Source organism: Carassius auratus, chromosome 6 (assembly GCF_003368295.1).
Source record: "Carassius auratus strain Wakin chromosome 6, ASM336829v1, whole genome shotgun sequence".
Lineage (NCBI taxonomy): Eukaryota > Metazoa > Chordata > Actinopteri > Cypriniformes > Cyprinidae > Carassius > Carassius auratus.
In genome coordinates this window covers 23,717,040-23,740,601 of record NC_039248.1, presented here as the reverse complement: position 1 = coordinate 23,740,601, position 23,562 = coordinate 23,717,040, and the positions used below count along the sequence as shown (strand labels likewise).

The 23,562-nt window shown below is 34.2% G+C and overlaps 1 protein-coding gene across 1 annotated transcript in view; it reads right to left on the bottom strand.

The window, feature by feature from the left end:
- Nucleotides 1–4,799: 4,799 nt before the first annotated feature.
- Nucleotides 4,800–23,562, bottom strand: part of LOC113102059 (potassium voltage-gated channel subfamily KQT member 2-like) — a 33,387-nt gene continuing 14,624 nt past the window's right edge. The window contains exons 5-16 of the mRNA XM_026265726.1: nucleotides 21,273–21,398; nucleotides 20,181–20,291; nucleotides 18,654–18,749; nucleotides 17,937–18,031; nucleotides 16,529–16,597; nucleotides 16,391–16,420; nucleotides 15,451–15,677; nucleotides 13,957–14,004; nucleotides 10,689–10,797; nucleotides 9,496–9,627; nucleotides 6,829–6,952; nucleotides 4,800–5,902 (exon numbers count right to left, since the gene is read on the bottom strand). Of these exons, the coding sequence (XP_026121511.1) occupies nucleotides 5,192–5,902; nucleotides 6,829–6,952; nucleotides 9,496–9,627; nucleotides 10,689–10,797; nucleotides 13,957–14,004; nucleotides 15,451–15,677; nucleotides 16,391–16,420; nucleotides 16,529–16,597; nucleotides 17,937–18,031; nucleotides 18,654–18,749; nucleotides 20,181–20,291; nucleotides 21,273–21,398 (1,878 nt within the window). The 3' untranslated portion in view covers nucleotides 4,800–5,191. The remainder of the gene's footprint in view (nucleotides 5,903–6,828; nucleotides 6,953–9,495; nucleotides 9,628–10,688; nucleotides 10,798–13,956; nucleotides 14,005–15,450; nucleotides 15,678–16,390; nucleotides 16,421–16,528; nucleotides 16,598–17,936; nucleotides 18,032–18,653; nucleotides 18,750–20,180; nucleotides 20,292–21,272; nucleotides 21,399–23,562) is intronic.

Genomic DNA, 23,562 nt, shown 5'->3' with positions numbered 1-23,562 from the left:
ATGAACTTAACTCAGAATTACGATATAAACTCTGAATTATGATATAAACTTATGATTATGAGATATGAAATCAACTCAGAATTACGATATAAACTCTGAATTGATATAAACTTATGATTATGAGATATGAAATCAACTCAGAATTACGATATAAACTCAGAATTATGATATGAACTCAGAATTATGATATTAACTCAGAATTATGAGATATAAACTCATCTCAGAAGATATAAATTCATAATTATGATATAAACTTGTATTACAAGATATAAACTCGATCAGAATTTCGATACAAACTCAGAATTTTAATATAAACTTAGAATTATGAAATATAAAATCACTCAGAATGGTGAGATATAAATTCAGGATTATGAGATATAAACTAATAATTGTTATAAACTCTAATTAAAAGATATAAACTTGATCAGAATTGTGAGATGAACATAGAATTATGATTTACAGTCAGAATTATGAGATATGTACTCAACTCAGAATTTTTAGATACAACCTCAGAATTATGAGATATAAACTAATCTCAGAAGATATAAATTCATAATTATGATGTAACTTTGAATTACAATATAGAAACTAGATCAGAATTGCATGAAAAACTCAGAATTATGAGATATAAACTTAGAATAATGAGACAAACTAATAATTATGAGATACAAACTAATAATTGATATAAACTCAGAATTACAAGATAAATCGTAATTATGAGATATAAATTCAACTCAGAATTGAGAGACATAAACTCATAATTATGATATAAACTCGAATTTCAAGATATAAACGTAATCAGAATTGCTGATAAATTTAGAATTATGATATAAAGTCAGAATTATGATATAAAATCAGAATTACAAGATAAACTCAGTATTACGAGATATAAACTTAGAATTACAAGATATAAAATCGATTAGAATTGCAAGACAAACTCAGAATTCTGAGATATAAACTAATAATTGATATAAACTCAGAACAGAATTACGAGATATACACTCACTCAACTCAGAATTGAGAGATATACTCATAATTATGATATAAATTTGGATTAGAAGATACAAACTCAATCAGAATTGCAAGACAAATTTAGAATTATGATATAAAGTCAGGATTATGAGATATAAACTCAGAATTACAAGATTAACTCAGAATTATGAGTCCAACTCAGAATTATAAGATATAAAACTCAGAATTATGAGATATGAACTGAGAATTACGAGATATAAACTCATAATAAACAACAAATTATGAGATATAAAATCCTAATTGCGAGTAACAAAAAGGTCAGAATTATGCAATAAAAAGTCACAATTACCTTTCTTCTTTTTTTTTCATGGCAAACATTCTCGGGCTTCCATAGATGACTAATAATGTGGTCAACCTCGTTTCTGAGGAGTGCCAAGCTAAGATTTCTTCCTTTTGGACGTCTTGATAAAGACCAGCAACTTTTTTGTTAAAAGATCATGACTTTTTCCAGCCAAGTGTTTGCGGTTTAGTGCTAATCATTCTGTTGATGCTAACTGACCGCATGAGTCCTGCTGGTTAAACTAATTAAAAATCCTAGTGGTACAGAATCATATATACCACATATGCAGTTAACAAGTGCATCTAAAGCAAAGATTAACTACTCGTCCTTTCAGATATCTCAAACCTGCCTGACAGATTCTCGCGCCACAGAAGATGGTTGTGTAGATTTACAAAGTACGTGAAAGTTGTGAATCTGTACAGTGAAAACAAAATGACAGCATTTAGAAATACATTCACAAGCATTTCAGGACCAAACTGACCTCAAGTAAACATTTACACACAACAGGAACAAAACAGGACAGCGTTATAAAAGATAACAAAGGCAATTTAGCAAAATACAGTAGATTCTTTGGAAAACAAAGTGAAATCAAGCAAGGCAGCTGTGACATATTCAACTCAAATCACTGGGTCTGAATGTGCAGAACTCACCTGTCCCTTACAAACACGTACTGTGGTTATACCATAGTACAGTTACAGATATTCACGTAGCATGGTATTTACATGGTAAACCAAGGTACTTCTAAGAATACCGTAGTACCTTTTGTAAGTGATTTTCAGCTTCGAAACTGCCACATGACCCACCTGAACCAATGACTTACATCTATACGTCTCTGTTCATCTATGGTCATTTACCACAGTATTCTGACTGTACATTATGTAAATATTGTATGCTATATTAATCCGGGAATTAATTCTGCTGCTTTCGCTGAATTTAAAGCATTTCGCATTCAAATCGGAGAGGCCGGGGCTAGTTGTCACATGGAAAAAGGTTTTAAGTAAAAAGTGAAAATTGTTGGTTTTTTTGGTGTGTTTTTTGTTTTTATTTAGATAGTATTATATATTTAAAACAAAGGTATTTTTAAGAGGAGGTTCCCTCCTTTGTAGCATTGTGACAACATGCCCCATATACACTGTAAAAATATCTCAAGTGCTGTTATTGGAGTATGTTTTACAAGAGAATACTATTTCAGTCTTTCGACTTCCAAATGTCGCATTTAATTCAATGCTGCTTGCCAATTATTGTGAAATTTACAAGCAATTTCTAAATGTAAAGTGATAAATTCTAACCCAATTGGTTTAATAAGTCTGATTTTTCAGCAAATGCATGAACTGATAACATGTAAACCTTGCATGCAATGTAATTATAATCGGAGAAAAGCATTTTCCAAATGCATGAATGTAAATTAACGATTTTTCCTGAGCAACAGCGTATTGTAATGAAGACTTTTCTCGCATCTGTCCAGCATTAAAGGGAAAGACTAGAAGACTACGGCAACTGAGATGGAAGACAGATGATGTAAACGAGCTATCCTCTTTGGAGATGTGATGTCTGCATGTGTGAATGGCTGTAAAACACATATGGATAATTTCTACAGGTAACATACATTAAATCCTGTAGAATACAGACATTTTTTGTTCAGTATGGTTAAATAAAACCAATAAAACAACTACAGAAGGCAACAGAACATCAATTAAATCAGAACAAGGCAAAACGACACGATGCATTTCTCATGTGCTCTCAGTAAATTAGTGCATTCAAAAGAGTGTTTTTCCCTGTTTCATGAGTGAGATTAAACTAACTAAATGATTAGTTCATGTTCAACTTTATATTAAATCAGGACCTCATGTTTTCTGATGGCATGTTTTAAAAAATGAGATGTTTTTTAATGTATGCTGAATGATTGTTAAGCAGAGATATTATATCATTAAACGGATACTTCTGTTCTTACAGAAATAGTTTTAGAAATTGTTTTAGTATATTTAAGAAAAGAAAAATATTGGCAGAAAATAGCCTTTTTATCATTAGTTCAAGAAGCTGTTAATTTGCGTTATGAATTTAACTTTAAATATACAATCTTACTAAATATTCCTAATTAACTGACATGCAAATGATTAATTCAGGGAGTAATAAAAAACTGTAAACTTGAGAGAAAGTGATATTTTATATTTCATAATGTAATTTCCTAACCACGGTAATGAATTAAGGGAATATTGTGATCAACATTAAGTGATCTCGTTTAGAGATGTTTTCAAATTCACAAGCTGTCGTGAAGTACATTCACAAGCGAACATAGACGACATGATACAACAGAAACATGATTTAAAGGGACAGTTCACACTAAAATCTCATTTCTCTCATTATTTACTCGCCTTCATGTCATTTATCATCAAATAATGACTTATATTTCACTCATTTTGTCATTTCAGAAGACTTGCAATATGGTACTAAGTCAAATAAACTACATTTCTATAAACTAGCGTTCCTGTAGCAATGCTTCACTTTGTAGCAAAGGTTTTGGGTTTGAATCCCTGTGAAAACAAGAAACTATACAACATGTATTGAATGTAGGGCTGCAATAATGAACTGTATTTTAACCGTAATGACTGATTTATTAAGCATAATCATTTGTGATGTTTGTCTGCTGTTTATTTATCCAGAAAACATTTTATTTTAATTTGTCATTTGTTCTTTCTTTTGCATTGCATTGCATTGCATTGCATTGGTAACAAGGTTGTGGTTGCCAGATCAAGATTCAAATCCACCAATCAGAGCTTTTCTTCATAAAACGATACATTTCCTGCCTGGTCATTTATTTAATCTTTATGTGTTTTTATTATTTTTATTATTATTCAGTATATAATTTTTTTCAAATGTTGATAATCTGCATGTGAATTGGTTGAAATGTCAGAGTACAATAATTTTTTACGTAAAAAGTAAATAAATAAAATGAAATGATTTATAATTGTGACTGTATTCTTTGAGCAAAATAATTGATGCAGTTTTGCATTGGATAAAAGCATCAACCAAATGCATAAATGTACTTTCATGATACTTTTATAGCGCTTTTGTGTAGTTTAGGTCCTTTTGGAGCTTGACAGATGCAAAAACTGACCTTTTTTTTTAAAAAAACTTCTTCTTTTGTGTTGCACAAAAGAAGAAAAGTCATACCGTTTGGTGCGACATGAAGGTGAGTAAATAATGACTGGTTGTTTGCGAGATTTTTGAGTGAACACTCCCTTTAACCTGCTGACGATGTTATAGAGACGTTCTTATAGATGCAAACGCACTACATATGCACCCCAGAGCAAAAACCAGTCATAAGTAGCACATTTGTAGGGGTCAGAATTATAGAATTTGAAGATTTTTTGTAAATTTTCTAAAGTAAATATAACAAAACTAAATTTTTTATTAGAAATATGCATTGCTAAGAACTTCATTTGGACATCTTTAAAGATGATTTTCTCAATATTTGATTTGTTTTGCACTCTCAGATTCCAGATTTTCAAATAGTATCTCAGCCAAATATTGTCCGATCATAACAAACCATACATCAGTGCAGAAATTATTTATCCTGCTTCCAGGTGAACTCAATTTTGAAAATTGGACTCTTACGACTGGTTTTGTGGTCCTGGGTCACACATGAAATGCTAAAGACTCTCCCAGCATCTCTCACATTAAAATCCTTCGTTCTCCAGACATGGGTCGATGGATAAGCAAGTGCTCGGCTTGCAGAAACTACTGCATTGCATCTTCACTGCATCTAGCCATTTTCACCGTTTCTTCCGTCCGAGGAGCTGAAGAGAAATGCAGCTTTTTAAACACGCAAATGCAGGCTGGTGCGCATTTACCAATGGTTGAATCCCGGCTTCGTGAGGTTTACTTCGGGCCGGACCATGCTCTGTCTGCGTAAGCGGCGTCTCCGGTGGTGGAGTGTGGCGACGGGGCGCACAGATCGGAGTCCGTGTCCGACTCGCCCTCGGCGATGTACGACCTGACTTTAGCGTTGCGCGACACGCCGCTGAAGTAAGCGTTGTTGAGGAAGTCCAGGTTCTCTTTGGACTGCGAGATGCTGAAGCCGCTGAAGGAGCGCTCCAGTTCCTCGTGGTCCACCGAGGGGATGGATATGGACGTGTCGCTCTTGGCTCCGTCCTGCTGCTGGTAAAGAGCCAGCGGGAGTCCATCTTCGCCTCGAGATGCGTGATGCTGTCCAGCTCCGCGAGAGCCTGTGGACGAGCGCTCGTGGGCAGGAGGCGGCGGGATGCGCACTAGCGAGGGGTCACCTGTGGGTGACGTTCCTTGTGTGTGTTCGGGGCGGCTGTGAAGGTGCCAGGATGTAGAGGGAGGGCAGTGGTGGTTGATGCAGGTCGACGGCGGCGGGTCGAAGTTCTTCTGGTCTGCTGAGCTGTTGGAGCGGATGATTTTGGTGATGGAGCCGCTCTTCACCATGTGCTCCATCGGACTGTGGTACGGCGGCGCCGGGTCCGGCTCCTTAGAGGCGAAGTAAGCATCCGTCTCAGACTGCGGGATGCCCATGCGCTGGATGTAGATGTTGACCAGGAAATCCAGCTTCCTCTCCATTGACATCACCTAAAAGAAGGAAAATCAGATTTTATTTTTGCTTTGAAACACCAGTTTACTCACAGCTTGCACCAGCGCAAACCAAATCCTTTGCTGTTATAATAGTACTGTTAGGATTTACTAAAGACACGCAGTGAAGAATTAGAGCTGCAAACAAGCTTGGACACAGTTATATTTGTGCTTGATCTTATTGAATATGTAATTTGTAGGAGTTTCCCCTTTCAGACACAAAATTTATGAGAGGAGAGTATTTAAATTGGTCATGCAATGCAAACTACCAACGCTTTTGCTTGTCACATTCCTGGTACTTGTGGCATTATTAAAGTGATACTCCACCACAAAATGAAAATTTTGTCATTCATCACTTTCCACAATTTTGTTCCAATTTTTTTTTTAATTATGATTAAAATCTATTTAATCATAATAAAATAAATTAAACCAAGTTATGCTAAAATAATTCAGTACATAAAATAAACATTTTGGCTGTTTTTAAAACTATTGCATACAGAAAATACACATTTTTTGTATAATTAAAAACATTATTCAACATATAATAACACATTGTAATTATGATAAAAAAATAATTTGATAAATAAACATAATACTTAACATTAAAAAAAGGAAAACGGATATGTTTGTTTACTTTTATGGAACCGATATGTTTTGATGAAGAATTCATATTAGATAACTCCAGAATTTAGTTATTCAAAAACAAGTTTAAACACACAATACTGTATTTCGTTTATAAAACTTCTTCAGGAAACAATTTCTTAATGTTCTATAACATGCTTTTAAAATTAAGTTTCTCCCATGAGTGAATGCAAAAAATCATTTTAAATGTATTTCTTTCTATTAGCAGCAAAACTGCACATTAAATAAGATATATATACATCAAATAATCAGTCAATCAAACAGCAAACAGGTGCGTGACTGACCTGTTTCTCCACTTTTCCAAGCCGTCCCATCATACTGGGATCTTCTGGCAGTTCTGCATCCGCAGATCCTTTCGGACGATCCTTGTCTGTTATTGAAGGACCTCGACCAACAATCTGATCCACTCTAACAATCAATTAAAGACATGAAACATCTAGAATAACAACTTCATAACTCAGAGTTTTTCTGCAAAAAAAAAACAAAAAAAACAAAATCTGTTTTAGAAGAAAATATGTCAAATTTGATTCATTACACAGTCAACATGAACTTCAACACAATATATATATATATAATCACCAATTGGTAAATACAGTAAATTCTCTTTTAAATTGTAGATTTAAAAACTATGCATAGTATTAATATCATTTTACATATACTGTATATTTACAATAACATTTATTTGATATATTTAATTTTGTTCTAAATGCATCAAAAAACAATATTTCTCTTACATGTTCATTTATCACATTGATATGAACTGTTAGAATAAAGCAACATTCATGTGAAAGATGCATAAATTAGTGTATTATATCTTAAAGCATAAAGCAGTGTTGGGAAATCAATGAATGCATGCAGAAGGAGGGATATGTTAATGAGGGGGCGTGTCCACACGCAGACAGACAGAGATGATTGGATAGAAAGAGTCAGGCCCTCCAGACGGACGTTTTCTGTTGATATCTGCCACTTTTGAACAATGTGTCGAGGTGAAATCACATCTTTAGTTACATATTACAGTGTTAGCCGCACATTTGACACATTATCCAAAGCTGACGGACTACACTAGCAGGGGTGCGTCTGATCCGAGACACACGTCTAAATACGGCATCGGATGTGTTGTTTGGCTGCTTGCATGGAGAAAAAGTAAATAAAAATACGCCAAGCTGACATGCATATGCAAAAACAGCGATGCAGAATTGTGCATCTTTATTTGCTGCCGCAACTCTTCATTTCCACACAGCGGTTCAGGCAAACTAGCTCAACCAGTTTTAGTTCAGCTACATGACTAGTAACGCACCCAAATGTTGTATTTGCTTCCCCTCGACTAAACGTCTCAACTAAACACTTCGGTCACAGCAAACAAAGGTCATGAAGTGAATTAGGAGCTGATTATCGGAAGCCGCCCGGAGCGTTCAGACTCGATTCAGTAATAAACTAGTTTGTTTACAGCTCAGTTTCTACTAGCCATGTAGTCTGAAACAGAAGCAGGTTTCTTAGTTGTTTTCTGGAGCGAGAGAGATCTAACGCAGGCCTGGGATTCCTAACCTAGAAGACAACTGGGGCGACTCTTTGGTTCCTTTGGTTGAACACTTCTTTGGGCGAGGGGTGCTGGGACACGGAGGACCCAATATCATATCTAACCTGGCAAAGCAAATAGAGTAGAGGACAGCAGAATGCAGAATGACGAGACACGAGCGGCGCAAACACACACCAACAACAACAACAACAACAACAAACCCTCCAAATATATTCCAGACATTTCTGTGAAAACTGTCGCACTTGCTGTCAGCGATCAGCATGAGGTGAAAGTATGTTTTCTAAATGTGTGCTTGTTTATAAGCAGGAATATATTTATGTCAAATCATAACCACATTCATTTATTCATAAATAGAGGAGGACTGTGCTGAAACAAGACGGATGTGATGTTTTTATAGTGTCATGGGTCCATGAGGATGGTAACTTTAATGCTATTTTTCAAACAAAAACATTACTTTAATAACGCCAAAAATAGCAAGAAAAATATTTTAAAATATTACTAAAATATAGAATAAAACAACAAAATATTTCAGCTTTAAATATGTTACCTAAAATATTTTCATAATATTTTTTATAATTTTTAATTATATAAAATACATTTTTAAACGTTGGTTTCAGATGGCATTAAGTAGCTTTAATATTATTCTCAACCAACCTTTCAATGAATAACGGAAAATATTAATAAAATATTATAATTTAAAATGTATTTATTAATATACATTAATAATATATATTTCATATTTAACCATTTTATATAATTAAACAGAGTATTTTTTATTGTTAGATATGAATATATGAAAGATTTTATGATACTTTATTATTTGTGATACATTTCTTTACACGCCATAAAATAACTAAAATGTAATAAAATTTACAAATCATACAGGTTTTTCTTTTACATTTTTATAATTTACAAGGGACACATATTTGTACAAATATGAATCGTGAATATCACATTTTCTCACAATTATCACATTTCACTTGCCATTTCTCAGTATTTGTGAAATTTATTATCAATTTCTGACAGAAAATAGTTTCAAACTAAATCCCACATCAAAGTTTTTCAGAGTATGAACTGCTTTTGAATAAATTAATAGCTTCATTTATTAAAAATGAGTCCCACGTCAATACTGACTGCTCTGAACTGCTAAAATATCATGATACTGTATCTTAATAAATAAAAATGTGGATAATGTTTCTCAGTGGAGGCATTTAAACACACAAAAGCCACTGGAGACAGCATTCGAGGCGGTTTGTGGGTATCAGATACATACATGTGAAGATAGTTCTGATTCTGAGTGATATAAACATCAAACCAGTGAGAGACGTTTAGGAAACTGAGCCATGCAACACACAACACGGTGTGAGGAGTGTGTGAGGAGTGTGTGAGGAGAAGCAGCTGCATCTGCTCTTGCCTGGATTGCAGGTTTTTAATGCGTGCCAACATGTCCAGATGTCCGGCCGAATACTGCTCGATCACGTCCATCACGTCGTACGGCCGCAGACTCTCTTTAAACTTTCGCTTGGACACCATGAACCTCATGATGCTGCAGGGACAGACAATCCCACACATGATCACGCTTCACACTTTACACAGAAACAAACGCTGAACCTCAGTGGAGCTTTGGAGAACATGTTCTGCTCATATTTCACCCCAAAAATATAAAGAAAGAAACGAGAAAATAGGTTTGATTGCCTTTTTATAGTACTAAAACCATGCAGAATGTTAATATATATACTGTAAATAAATATCTGAAATAAAATTAAAGATATATATAAAAAACTAAATATTTTGGCTAGTTTATTGGTTGAAATAAAATGAAATAATTAAGAAATATTTTTTAAGATTTTACTTATTTTATTTCATCTACATCATTTCAAAAGCACACAACAAAATGACTAAATGATAATTTCAAAGTATTAATAAAAAACTATTATAGTATCACAATGATACTGAAATAACATGTATTACTTGGACATGCTATTACAGCTTTTACTAATATTTTGAATTAGTTTTATTTCATTTTCATTTGAATGAAATTTTTAATAATTTTGTTGAGGTTTGTCTTTTTTATGTGTCTATAGTTTTTAAGTATTTTAACTCCGCTTTAGTTTGAGTTATTTTAGCTAATCAAGCTAATTTAAATAAAATAACTACAAAATAAATTAACATAAAATATATAAAATAAGTTATAATAATTAAAATAATAAAAAATATTATTATTTGATTTTATTTAAGTAAATTAAATGTTATTTTATTGTTTTAGTTTGAATTATTAGGATTTTACTTTTAATAAAACATGACCTGAACATGTTTTTGTGAGATTTACTTCATAACTGAGTCCCAGACACTTATAATTAAAAAAAAATATTTTTTAGGTTTGATACTGACCTTCAATATTCAAAATATCTCAAGCATGAGAGTCGCTGGCATGATGTGAGCAATGAAAGCGTGAATGTAACGAAGGATTCAAAAGGCTGAATGTAACATGTTTTGTAACTTACATTCAGGACAGTTTATGAGCTAATATTATGTGATGCAGACTGCTGTAGTTTTATCAATAATATTAGACGTCTGATGGATGCTGCCTGTCTCATCTTTGCTTACCACACGGCCCTGATGGTAACTTTTAGTCCCGGCGTTAAATCCTGAGGGACAAACTCACAATGGCAGCTCTTATTGTCATCAACAATGTCTTCTCCAGGAAGGCAGGCTTCTATAAAACACAACACGGACAGCAGGACTCTGGAGTTAGTGCACAAACCCCCTAAACCCTCCCAAAACCTAACCTTAAACCTTTAACTTGGGTAACTAGCTCAGTCAGGCCAGTGCAATGCCATCTTTATAAAGCTACGAGACGACAGTCCCAAGAATAACAAAACCACACAGTGACACTTAAAGAGTACATGACTGAATCAGATAATAAAATATCGAATCAAGTGCTATTTAAACTGAACATGTTAAATAAGTCAGTTTAAAATTATAAATTATAAACAAAAAAATCTGAAATTGCTGGCAAATTTCAAAATGTCTAATTTCTGTCTTGTTTAAAATGATAAATAAATAAATAAATATTTTGGAATTTAGAGAAAATGTTATACATTTTAATTAATGATTATAAAAATGATAATATATTTTTCTGATAAAACACACTCCAATGATGTACTTGGAAAAATACATTTGTGTATGTAAAACGTTGGTGAAACGTGTTCATAGTTCTTTTAATGAACTACAACTCCATAAAGTTATAAAATAAAATAAAACTTTTAAAAAACTTGCAAAGTTGTGCAGATTTGATATTTTGTATCTAATGCAGTGAGATTCAGACACGTTTAAGTGTAACTTGAGTCCAAAAGTTTTTTTGATTTGTTTTGGCTGCTGTAAAATCAAACAGCAATGAACTTTTCCATACAAATAAAGGAATAATTCTTTCAGCAGGCTGATTTTGTAGAAATACTGGCACATTTTTGACAATGAGTGAGTTAATAAAGCACTGAGGCAACTGTCAAATATGTTAATGGCCATAATTAAATGCTTTCTTCAATTTAATTGAGTTTTAAATGATTTTCTAGAGCACTGGTAATTAATGAAACTTGTACTTAACCAGTGATACCTCAGTTAACTACCTTGAGTCTTAAAGCAGAGGCTCCTGACTGATTTTTATGTTGGACACCCAACACAATGCCAAACCTGTAACCAGCATTTGACGTTATACAGCTCATACATTATTATCTTTATCAAAACAGATCTGTAACTGACTGTGAGAACCATTGATTGAGAGTCATTAACACACAGGGATAGTTCAACCAAAACTGAAAATTTGCTGATAATTTTCTAATCCTCAGGCTTTCCAAGATCGGTGGCTTTATTTCCTTCAGTAGAGCAGCAAGAACGATTTTTTTTTTTTATCTGAAACTGTGGCCTTCTGTCATTCTTAAAATGCAAGTCAATGGCAGAAACAAAGCACACAAAATTAGCACGTAATAATGTAAAAAAAAAAAAATTTCTTGCACAAACCGATTGTTTCTCTTCACAAGACCTCAATATATCACCAGGAGCCACACGGACTAATTTTATTTTCCTTGAAATAAAAAATAAATAAATAAGAGTAGCCACTGATGTGCATTTTATGAATCACCACGGAGCACGATTTTAGCTAAAGATTGTCTTTACTGTTCGACTGAAGAAAAAAGACACCTACCATTTGCTTATATGCATGCAAAACGCAGATTGCATCTGTCTTTTTGGGTCACGGTGTCTTTCTCCCGTGTTCCCATTAGTTAACACATCCATCCGGCACAGGACAGGTGCGTACAAATAAATCTACCTGTGCTTATTATGCCAAATAAACCACAGAGCCTTGGAACAACCATCCATCTCCAGAACCTCGAGTGAATAATGAGGGTCTGGCACCTGTTTAATGAGGTTGACTAGTTGTTCCACTGCTCTGTGGTGTTTTCCTCCTCAGGACTAACTAGTTCTTCTCACATGCAGGTAAAAGAGCAAAGTTTGCAGCCATCCACTAGCACTAGTTCTAGGGTTGGTAAAAACGAGCTCTTGTTTGATAATCTCTTACTGATTAACCCTTCAATTGCTGCGATAGTTTGGGGAGGAGAGATGGTAATACAGTTACAAAAACAACAACAAAACAGACCTGCTTAAAATCTATAACTTCAGGAAACAATGGTCATAAAAATAAAAAAAATAAAACATCCAGAATTTTCAGAAACTTGTAAATTCTCTGAAGGTGAACCAGATTTCGTTCTAAAGCCGGATTTTCTGCTGTGCAGTTATCCAAAGCTTCACAGTTTCAAATAAATGATTCATCTTAAGAGAAATGCCACGCGTGAAGTGAAATGTCCAAATACAAATACTCAATGTGTCTCAGTTTTTAAATACAATGAAATGACATTCAAGTGAAGGTGCGAACTGAATTCTGCACACTAACAAGACATCAGATGGACTTGCAATCACAAGGTTTTCTCTGACTTTGCATTGCTTTTATAATACACTAGCCATCTGATATCTTGATAGCAATTTATAGATGACAGCAAGATCTTTCATGAACTTCACAGCATCAGTACTAAAAGGAAGTATGGCACGACTTGCTGAAATTGCTAGATGTTTCCAAAAACAAAACTCAAATGAGAAAAGTCATTCATTGCATTATCACCATCTGGATGAAAGTATTGGGACACCCCCTTCTAAGGAACAAGTTTGACTACTTTAGTAATTTACAGTAATGTACAAATCTTAATGTTAATGCAGACCTTGAGCCAAACACACCAATGATTTTGACATACACTATATGGACAAAAGTATTGACACCCCCTTCTTTAGAACAGAATAAGGTACTTCCAAAATTGTGTCTACAATTCACTTATTTAAAAATTGTATTTCCATCTCCATTGCAACAATTTTGGAAGTGTTTAAATGACTCTACCCATATGTACACGTTATTGAGTTTTTGGCTCAAGGTCAGTATTAAAAGACACACCAGAGGTGTTCAATCAATTCTTTTTGAACCTCGCCTTATACACAGAGACACTTTGATTTTAGAACAGAAAAGGGTCTTGTCAAAACTGTTGCTATAAAATTAACATTACCACACAGTTACCTAGAATATCATTATATGCTTAAACAATAAGATTTGTACTCATGGAAATTGCTAGGAGTAGTAGTCCCAATACCTTTTGTCCATATAGTGATATTGGTTAATTGAAGGCAGAAAATGCAATAAAATCCTATTTTTATAAAGCATGTAAGAGCATGTAACTGGTGGTTGTGCTGTGACTGAAGCATGTTAGTTTGACTGAATATGGTGCTTTGGTTTTAAGCGGTTGAATGGGAACCCAACCCATCTGGATTGCCTGACCTGGAGAGTTCCTGTGTCTCAAATCTTCCTCTTGCATCTCAATGAGCACTTTAGCATCCGCATCCAACATAGAAACGGAAAGGACAGCATCAGGATCCACATTCATCAAAAAAACAAGGGTAAATCATAAAAATGGATTACAAAAAGTCAACTTTCCACAAGCTGCCATTCACATGATTCTGTCAGAGAGTTTTATTAGGTTACACAACTGACTGCCTTTATATTTAGTCATCTGTAGCTATACATTATTACATTTAATTTCAAGGAATCTAAAACCATTTAATTGAAAATAAGCAGTGAATTTGCACTTTGTGGAAAGTGTGACCAAAGCACAAGACTTGTTCATAAATAGTATTTCAATATTCCAACATACATCCGAATGATTCAGGCCAAATGTTATGATTGGTATTTAAAATAATATATGTTTATGCCATAATATATGCCATGAAATCATATACTGCATTCATACCAATCATAAAAGAGCTTATCTTAAATAGCTTACATAAATTAATAGAACATCTTAGCTAATAAATTAATTAGCTCATATTCTTCAACTTTTTCCACAAAAACACTGGTAGCAAAAGCAATACATGACTTGATTATACGAAGATAGAATTGATATGCAAAAATAACGCAGACAGCAAGAATTGCACTGATTACAATACAGCACTGCAAAAATAGCATGCAATGGAACAACAGAAAGACAGAATAAGAATCCTGATGTGTGCAGCTTGACTTAATCGAGTTTTTGTCTTCATGCCTTCTTCTACAAATCTCAATGCAACTTATTAAAATGAACATGGACATGTCTAACCATTTTAAAACAATCAAAACACAAGACTTCGTGTTTAATTTCTCAATCACATCCTAGTTTTCACCTGGTATCTCCTGCAACTTCAAATATACAAACTATCATGATGGACTTGCGTTTCATAATTGGTACTTGTTGCATTTGAATCTACAACTTTAAACTCTGAAGAATGAAGTAATGTTCTGTAACAATTGTAACATTCTAAACTACCATTCTGTAACATTATGTAACAACTGTAACACATTTAACATTCTACAACTACCACTCTGTAACATTCTGTGTATCTGACACTCGGTAACAATTGTAACAAGTGTAATATTCTACAGCTGCCATTCTGTGTATGGAAGATTCTGTAACAATTACAACAAATGTAACATTCCAAAACTACCATTCTGTAACATTCTGTAACAATTGTAACAAATGTAACATTCTACAACTACCATTCTGTAACATTCTGTAATGTAGTGTATGTAACATTCTGTGAATTTGACACATTGACACACGGTAACACTTGTAACAAATGTAACTATCTACTACTACCACTCTGTAACATTCTGTGTATATGACACTCGGTAACAACTGTAACAAATGTAACATTCTACAACCACCAAACCACGACCAAAGCAGACAGATACAGAAGGCAACACCGGATAAGCACAGAAGAACAGGCTGCTTTCCCTCACCTTCTGAGTTCTGGCGAGAAGCGGCGCCTTTGAAGCGGAAAGCCTGTCTGACTCGACTGCGGTCGCCGAAGCTGATGCTCTTGGGTACTTTGGAGGGACTGTTCTCGATGCTGTTGTCAGCACTGGGAGAGCGTCGCAGGGGCTGCTGGCTCTGAGGAGAGTTCTTGCCTTTGTTCGCGGAGTTTCTCGGGCTGGAGAACACGCGCTCTTTCAGGGTCACTTTCTGACTGTGAAGGATAGAACAGTGTAGAAGTTAGAGACTGAGGTATAGCGGATGCTTTAGTTATAATGTTAGGAAAAAGTAACTGTGCCAAGACACTCAAATAACTACTGAAAATTATATGAAAAGTTATAAAACACAACGAGTGTGCTTTAAATTTTCATTAATTCAAGAGCCTGTCATTAACTTTGCTTCCACAGTAAGAAATATTATATTAACAATAAAAACAATATTTAAGTGCAAATTTAAGTTAATGAAGATTATAATACAGTGTTTCCAGTAGAAATTCATTCTCTTCACAAAGTGTTTCAGTGTTTTTTAAACGTGGGCGGATGTATTCATGTGCATTTGGCTTATTAATCACCACACATCTGTCAAACTAATACACACACACACACACACACACACACACGCACATCAATAATGTGTTCATTGATGTGGACAGTCCACTCCACATTTTATTGTGGCCAGCCTAAGGCACACCTGAGCAATAATCCTGCTGTCTAATCAGCATCTTGATATGTCACACCTGTGAGGTGTGGAATTATCTCGGCAAAGGAGAAGTGCTCACAAACACAGATTTAGACAGATTTGTGAACAATATTTGAGAGAAAAAGGCATCGAACAGAAAAGAAAGCATTACAACTCACATTTAACATCTTGGGTGCCTGAGAAATATAAGGCCATTTACTGTATTTGTACGCACATGATTTTACTAACCTCGGAGAGGGTTCTGGTTGGGCTTCTTTCCTGTGTTAGAAAACAAAATCATACTTATAATCATGCACCATCCAATTCATGAACACATAAACGATTCATCTGAGAAAATCAGAAATAAAAGACAGCATATTCCATCACCTAAAGGAGAGGCCAGATTTGCTCTTGAGGTTTCTCAGCAGATCGAGCTGATTCAGAGGAGGGATGAGTCTGGAAAACACACAGAGACTGTTGACACACGGATGATGTGTGAAGAGGAAATGCTGTGCTATGTTTATGTAAATCTGGAAGCTTCTTTGAAAATAAAAATCAACAAAAACTAACAAGGTACTATTAATAAATATGCATCATACTGTGAGAGAGGCGGAGAGAGAATGTACAGGAAAAAGACAGGATATACTGTACATTAGACACACAATTACTTTTACACTACTATCTCTTGAACAATAAAATGAATTTTTAAACAGAGAGAAAAAGAAAGAAAAAGTTATATGCTGATACAAGCTGAAGTTTATAATGTACCAAATACCCTGTGAGGTTTGTTCAAATCATTAACAAATAACACTCAAACATGAAATATGAGCACTAATAATAGAAATGCTTAATAAAGTCTTAACTCTAATTTAAAATACAAATATTTTTCTGGCTTAGTAGGTCAGAAATATTTTTATGTTTTTGGAAAGATTTTATTTGCTCTGAATTTTTGGATCAATTAATTTAATAAATTCAATAAAAACAATAAATATTGTGAAATATTATTACAATTTATAATAGCCATTTTCTATGTGATTATTTTTTAAACTGTAATTTATTTCTGTGATGCTCCGCTGTATTTTCAGCATCATTCCTCCAGTCTTCAGTGTCACATGATCTTCAGAAATCATGAAAATATGATGATTTACTTCTCAAGAAACATTTCTGATTGTTAGCAATGTTGAACAGTTGAGCTGCACAATATTTTTTGTGAAAAGTATGGATTATTTGATGAATAGAAAGTTCAAAAGGACATAATTAACTCTTTACTGTCACTTTTGATCACTTTAATGCATCCATGATGAATAAAAGTATCATTTCTTTTCAAAAAAGATTTTAATGAAATAGTCTTTGTTTCTTAAACTCCATTGCATTAAGTTCAATAGATGCTACACGATCATCAATAACAGTGGTGGTATGTATTGCTCGAAGCACATCATAAACACGTGATCCAAAAGCTTTTATCTTCATATACTCTATTTTATGACTCAAAAGCAGCATTAGCTGATGCAACACATTACATATGACATGCAACATGACATGCATACCCTGCTGATTCGACTTTTGAAATCAAAGCGTGATGCATGAATAAAACATGCCACAGGTATGATGGGAGGGAGGGAGTGTGTGGACAGCACTGTTGACCTTCACAATCTGGACAAAAACAGCCTCAAAGGTCAGTGAGCAGATCGATGCAGAGACGTCTGAGCACATCTCATCTGACACCCAGAGGAATGCTGGGATAGAGAGAGAGAGGGGGGATGGGGGAGGAAAATGCGTGCAGAAGTGTATGTACCTGTACATGGGCACGGATACAGTCCTCTCGTAATAGTCCCACGTCGAATAGAGATCCGTGCGATTCAGGTTGGTGGCATAAAATCTCCAGGCAGCCTGAGAGATGGCAGTGAACAGTCATATTAAAATACAACATGCATAAGATAATTCACTTAATAATTCATTTGAAAAAACATGAGGGGAGGGGAGAAAATAATGACGTGAGCTCTAAATGTAATGACACCTACGAATTTATTTGCTCATTTTAATTTTTTGGGGTCTCAGCATGAGATAGGATAGATTTTTATGTTTTGTGCTCAATGAGGCTGTGTTTATTTGATCAAAAATACAGTAAAAACTGTCAAATTGTGAAATATTATCACAATTTAAAATAACCGTTTTCTGTGTGAATCTGTGTTAAAGTGTAATTTATTTCTGTGATGCTCCGCTGTATTTTCATCATCATTCCTCCAGTCTTCAGTGTCACATGATCTTCAGAAATCAGAATAATATGATGATTTACTGCTCAAGAAACATTTCTGATTATTATCAATGTTGAACACAGTTGTGCTGCACAATATTTTTGTGTAAACTGTGATGCATTTGATTCTTTGAGGCTATCAAGCTTTTTTTTCTTCAGGTTCAGAGCTCTGAGTTTCAGTGTTATTTTCCTGGCTAACTGGAGCCGATGACACTAAGCGTATATCTGGGACGTATCTTGAAATGACGCGTGTTGTACCTGAATTAGGCCGGCAGCTGGATTTCTGCGCTTCTCGAAATGTTTCTGCCGATGCTGTTCCTGAACTTTCAAGGCAAACCCAGAACCCAGAATCCCCTGCAGAGAAAAGAAACTGTTAATGATGAATGGACCTAGTTCTTCCAGAAACTGTGCCGTGTCGTCTATTATTCTGCTCTATAATGGAGTATCATGACATTAAAGGGGTCACATCTTCTGATAAAGTGCTCTTTTATTAAGTTCTTTCTTTCCCTGAGCTCTAGTTAGAATGTTTATTATCGTTTCATCAGATGACCTTTTTTTGACATGCTAGAGGCATACTAGTAACTTGCTAATCATGCTAGCAACATGCTAGTAACTTGCTAATCATGCTAACGAAATGCTAGTAACATGGTAATCATGCTAATGACATGCTAGTAACATGCTAATCATGCTAGCAACATGTTAATAACTTGCTAATCATGCTAACGACATGCTAGTCACTTGCTAATCATGCTAGGAACATGCTATTAACATGCTAATCATGCTAACGACATGCTAGTAACATCCTAATCATGCTAGCAAACATGTTAATAACTTGCTAATCATGCTAACAACATGCTAGTCACTTGCTAATCATGCTAGAAACATGCTAGCAACATGTTAGTAACTTGCTTATCTTGTTAACAACTTGTTAGTTAATTGCTAGTTATGCCATCAGTGTGCTAATAACATGCTAATCACACTAGAAACATGTTATTAAATTGCTAATCATGCCAGCAATATGCTAATAATACGCTAAAAATGCTAAAAACATGCCATTCATGCTAGAAACATGTTATCAACATTATCTAAACTATCTAAATTTTCAAACTTCAGGCTTTTACAACTGCTTTAAAAACTTTCAGGCTAGGCTTTCTCAAGCCAACCTAAAGTTTGTCTTGAATTGTGAAATAAAAAGTTGCAATTATCTTTTTATTTTTTTGTAATTGTTTTTATTTATTTATTTATTATTATTATTTCATTTGTAATTTAGCATTGAATGAATAAACCATTCATTCAGTTATTAATTTAGTATTGGGAAATTTGATTGGGAAATCGCAAGAATACAAGTCTGAATATTGAGTTTTTATCTCACAATTCGGAATAGCGAAATTTAAAAAAATGTTATGAGCTTTTTTTGTTTAATTTATTTGTTATAAAATATTTTTTTTATATTGCTAGAAAAAAAGCCATAATTTTGAGTTTATATTAAAATTACAATACATTTTCACTTTGATTACAAGTATTTATGACATTATGAACAAAAGTATAGTCCATTATGCACATTTTAAACTTCAGTTCCAATAAACCCAATATGATGAATCATAATTCTCAGATGTGTTTACATTAAAGCAGAACTGCTATGAAGACAAGTGCATGAAGCAGCCAGTGGGACTGTTATATTCATAATAAACTGCAGTGATCTACTTCAGCATCTGCTCTTTCTACTGCATTAAAAGCCTGTTCGACTTCATCTGTTCATTTCCTCTTGAATCCCCAGAGACTCACCGCAGGCAGAGCGAAGAAAGACACGCCGATCAAGGTGAAGGTCGCCGCGAGGAGACGTCCGTTCCAGGTTATGGGATATTTATCACCGTAGCCGATGGTGGTCAGAGTGATCTGTGGGACATTGAGGGGAACCACCGTCAGATCTCAGTTAGCCATGAACTCAGATCAGTTCAGTAATTCACTGTCACTGACTGGAGCCTGAAACTATTAGCTTGAAAATGAGTCTGATTTCATTAAATTAAATTTCACACACACAAACACACACATACACAAACACACACACATGCATCCACACACAAACACACACACACACACACACACACACACACACACACACACACACATACAAATAAATACAAATATATGAATATACAGATTTAGTTCTGTTGTTGCTTTTTTCATAAAATATATGCATATACAAACAAAAGTATACTACAATGTAATTTAATGTAATATCATTTCATATAACATATATCATAATATTATTTTGGTTGTTTTTTTTCCTATCATGACTTACCCTAATATTAACGTACAAAGGAACCGTTTAATTAATCGGTCAGTCAAAATAAAAAAAAAATTACAAAAACCCTTTTGTCAAAGAACATGAAAATGATTTAAACAGAGCAGCTCACACAAAGAGCAAATCAGAAAAATAAATATTAAGATCCGTCATTAAATTATGCAAGAGCATGAACTCCATCCACAAATGATTCCTCTGTGATCTTTCTGAAATCACATCTCATCAAACTCAACGAGCGATAAACATCCCTGCATAATTAATGATCCTCACAGAGTCCTTTGTGCAAACTTCAGCTGTGTCTCTATCTGATGTCCTTGAGTTTATTTCTAAAGGAATCCCACCAGCGCTTCACTGGAGTCCCGAGGGCTGATTAACTCTTTAATAAAGCACCGCAGAATCGCTTCCACACCAGAACACTTACAGAACGCCAAGACAACAAATGATGTGCTTAAATGAAGTAGCAAGTCGAATGCAATCTGCTCATGAAACCATATGGATCTCAGACCGCATTATGAGAGATTGTGGACATGCCACATTACTTCAAGCACATTTGTTCAAGCGAAAAGTCTTACCAGACCCCACCAGAGCGCATCGGCGTAGGTCTCAAACATCTGGTTATCCTCCTTCTCAGCGAGGTACACCAGGAACGAGGCCAGGATCAGACACAGGAAGCCAATGTACCACGCCGTGATCAGTTCCTGTTAAACACAGCATCAACAAATATCAATATCAAGTGTCTTCTCTGATGTTTTTGCCTGTTTAAAAGTCAACAATTTATGAATGATGAAGATGATGATGAGGACGAGGATGCACTAAAATGGCAATAGTTTTGCAAATGGCACTTCTGATTATTTTACTATTGGCTAAAGTGTGATGCACTTTTGTGTGTTTTATAATAGTTAGCTATAACTCAAACCACAAAAAATTACATTTTTGTTAGTTGAAATAAAATAACTTGTATGATGAAGGGATATTATAGTCAACTAAATCCATAAAGCAACTTTTGTTACTTGAAATAGAAAAAACTTTAACTGAAATAAAATAAAACAAAAATGAAGACCTGATTTGTTTAATTTTATTTAAGCTAATTACGAAGGCAACATTTTTTATTTCCATTAAATTAATCCTGATGTACTGTAATAAAATAAATAAAACTTAAAATATAAAATGGAAACTATATAGACTTACTTAAAAAAAAACTAGTAAAAATGACAAAATGACTAAATTAATAAAAAATATTAAAACAAACTATAATATTATCTGCATTATTTTTGCATTATTTATGGAATATTATAGGTTTTAAATCTTTTATGTTTTCATTTGAAATTTTCTTACATTTGTTGCAATATTCTTATGTGCTCTCATCTTTATTTGTTCTGTTTTTTTTAATATTAGCCTACCATTTAGGTTTCATTTATTTTCAATTTCAGTTTCAGTTCAGTTTTAGCTTTTATTTATTTTAGTGACAGCTAGTGATTGTATGGCCTCAACTAAATGTAAACTGAAATAAGTTTTTCATATAATATTTCTATTTTATTTCAGCTTTATTTCAACAATGATAACTGTAAAGTGCACACTCACTACTGTAATCACGATTAGATCATCAACACAATATTTTTGATGAAACCATGATGCATTTTATTTTTTCAAGACTCTTTAAAGAATGGAAATTTCAAAAGGACAGCATTTATTTGAAACCGAAATCTTTTGTAACATTATCAGTGTCTTAACTGTCACATTTGATCAGTTTAGTGCAGATACCCATTTTGTCATAATTAACCTGTTTTCCTCTTTCAATTAATATGGTCAGCATTAATTATTAATCAGACTAATGGTGTTATTTCACAGCCGGCTTTCCTTTCCTCACATCACACTGCTAGCATGCAACTCCCTTAAAACTCATTCATATTTCAGTATGTTTACTGTGAACATGCAAAATCATTAATGGATCCCTTTGTTAGAGTAAACATGTTTTCATCACCAGAACAACAGATGATGTTCCCCCAATGCTTTCACAGAGCACAAAACTGCTGAGGAATCACACAACATTCAGATGTAACACCCCCATTCCAAACTAGCATTCAAAAGTAACACTCTATAGTGAAACTCCCATTTAAAAGAATCATTTAAAAGTAACATTCCCATTCAAAAGCAACATTTAAAAGTTACACTCAAAAATAACATTCCCATTTAAAAGTAACACTCAAAATTAAAATTGAATTGAAGCAACATTAAAATGTAACACTCCCATTTAAAAGAATCATTCAAAAGTAACACTCAAAGGATGTAACACTATCATTCAAAAACAACACTCAAAAGTAACATTCAAATAACCAAGAAAAATGCTTTTAAAACATAAAGAGAAGAACCTGGAAACTATAAACGTTCAGGGAACATTTAGAAATGTAAATTGGGAAGATAAGCAAAAGGTTCTTTTGAACTTTGCCAATTTTTACTAGATCTTCAAAGCACAGACAATGATGACAACACAATCTGCATTCGATGTAATATTCTGCTTGTCTCGTTCCTGTCAGTTCTCCATCTGTGACTGTGTGCCCTGCATTTACAGTACGAGGTTATGTTCTGTGTTGCCAAGACTCATCCATCAGCTGACACTTCATCAGGATGTCTCATTAAGCTCCGCCCCACTTTGGCCTTTTCCTCCTCTTCTCAACACAGCCACACCGAGCCAAAAAGAGGCCATTAGATCCGTTCCAGAAGAGCATCTGACCTCTAGAACCCACTCCAACAACGAACAGGAAATGTTGGGCTTGACAAATGTCACATGAGAGACTCCTGTGGTTTCAATCTTCAATATCTGCAGAGCGAAAGGCCTCGTGGAGCAGCCAGAGCAACAATAAA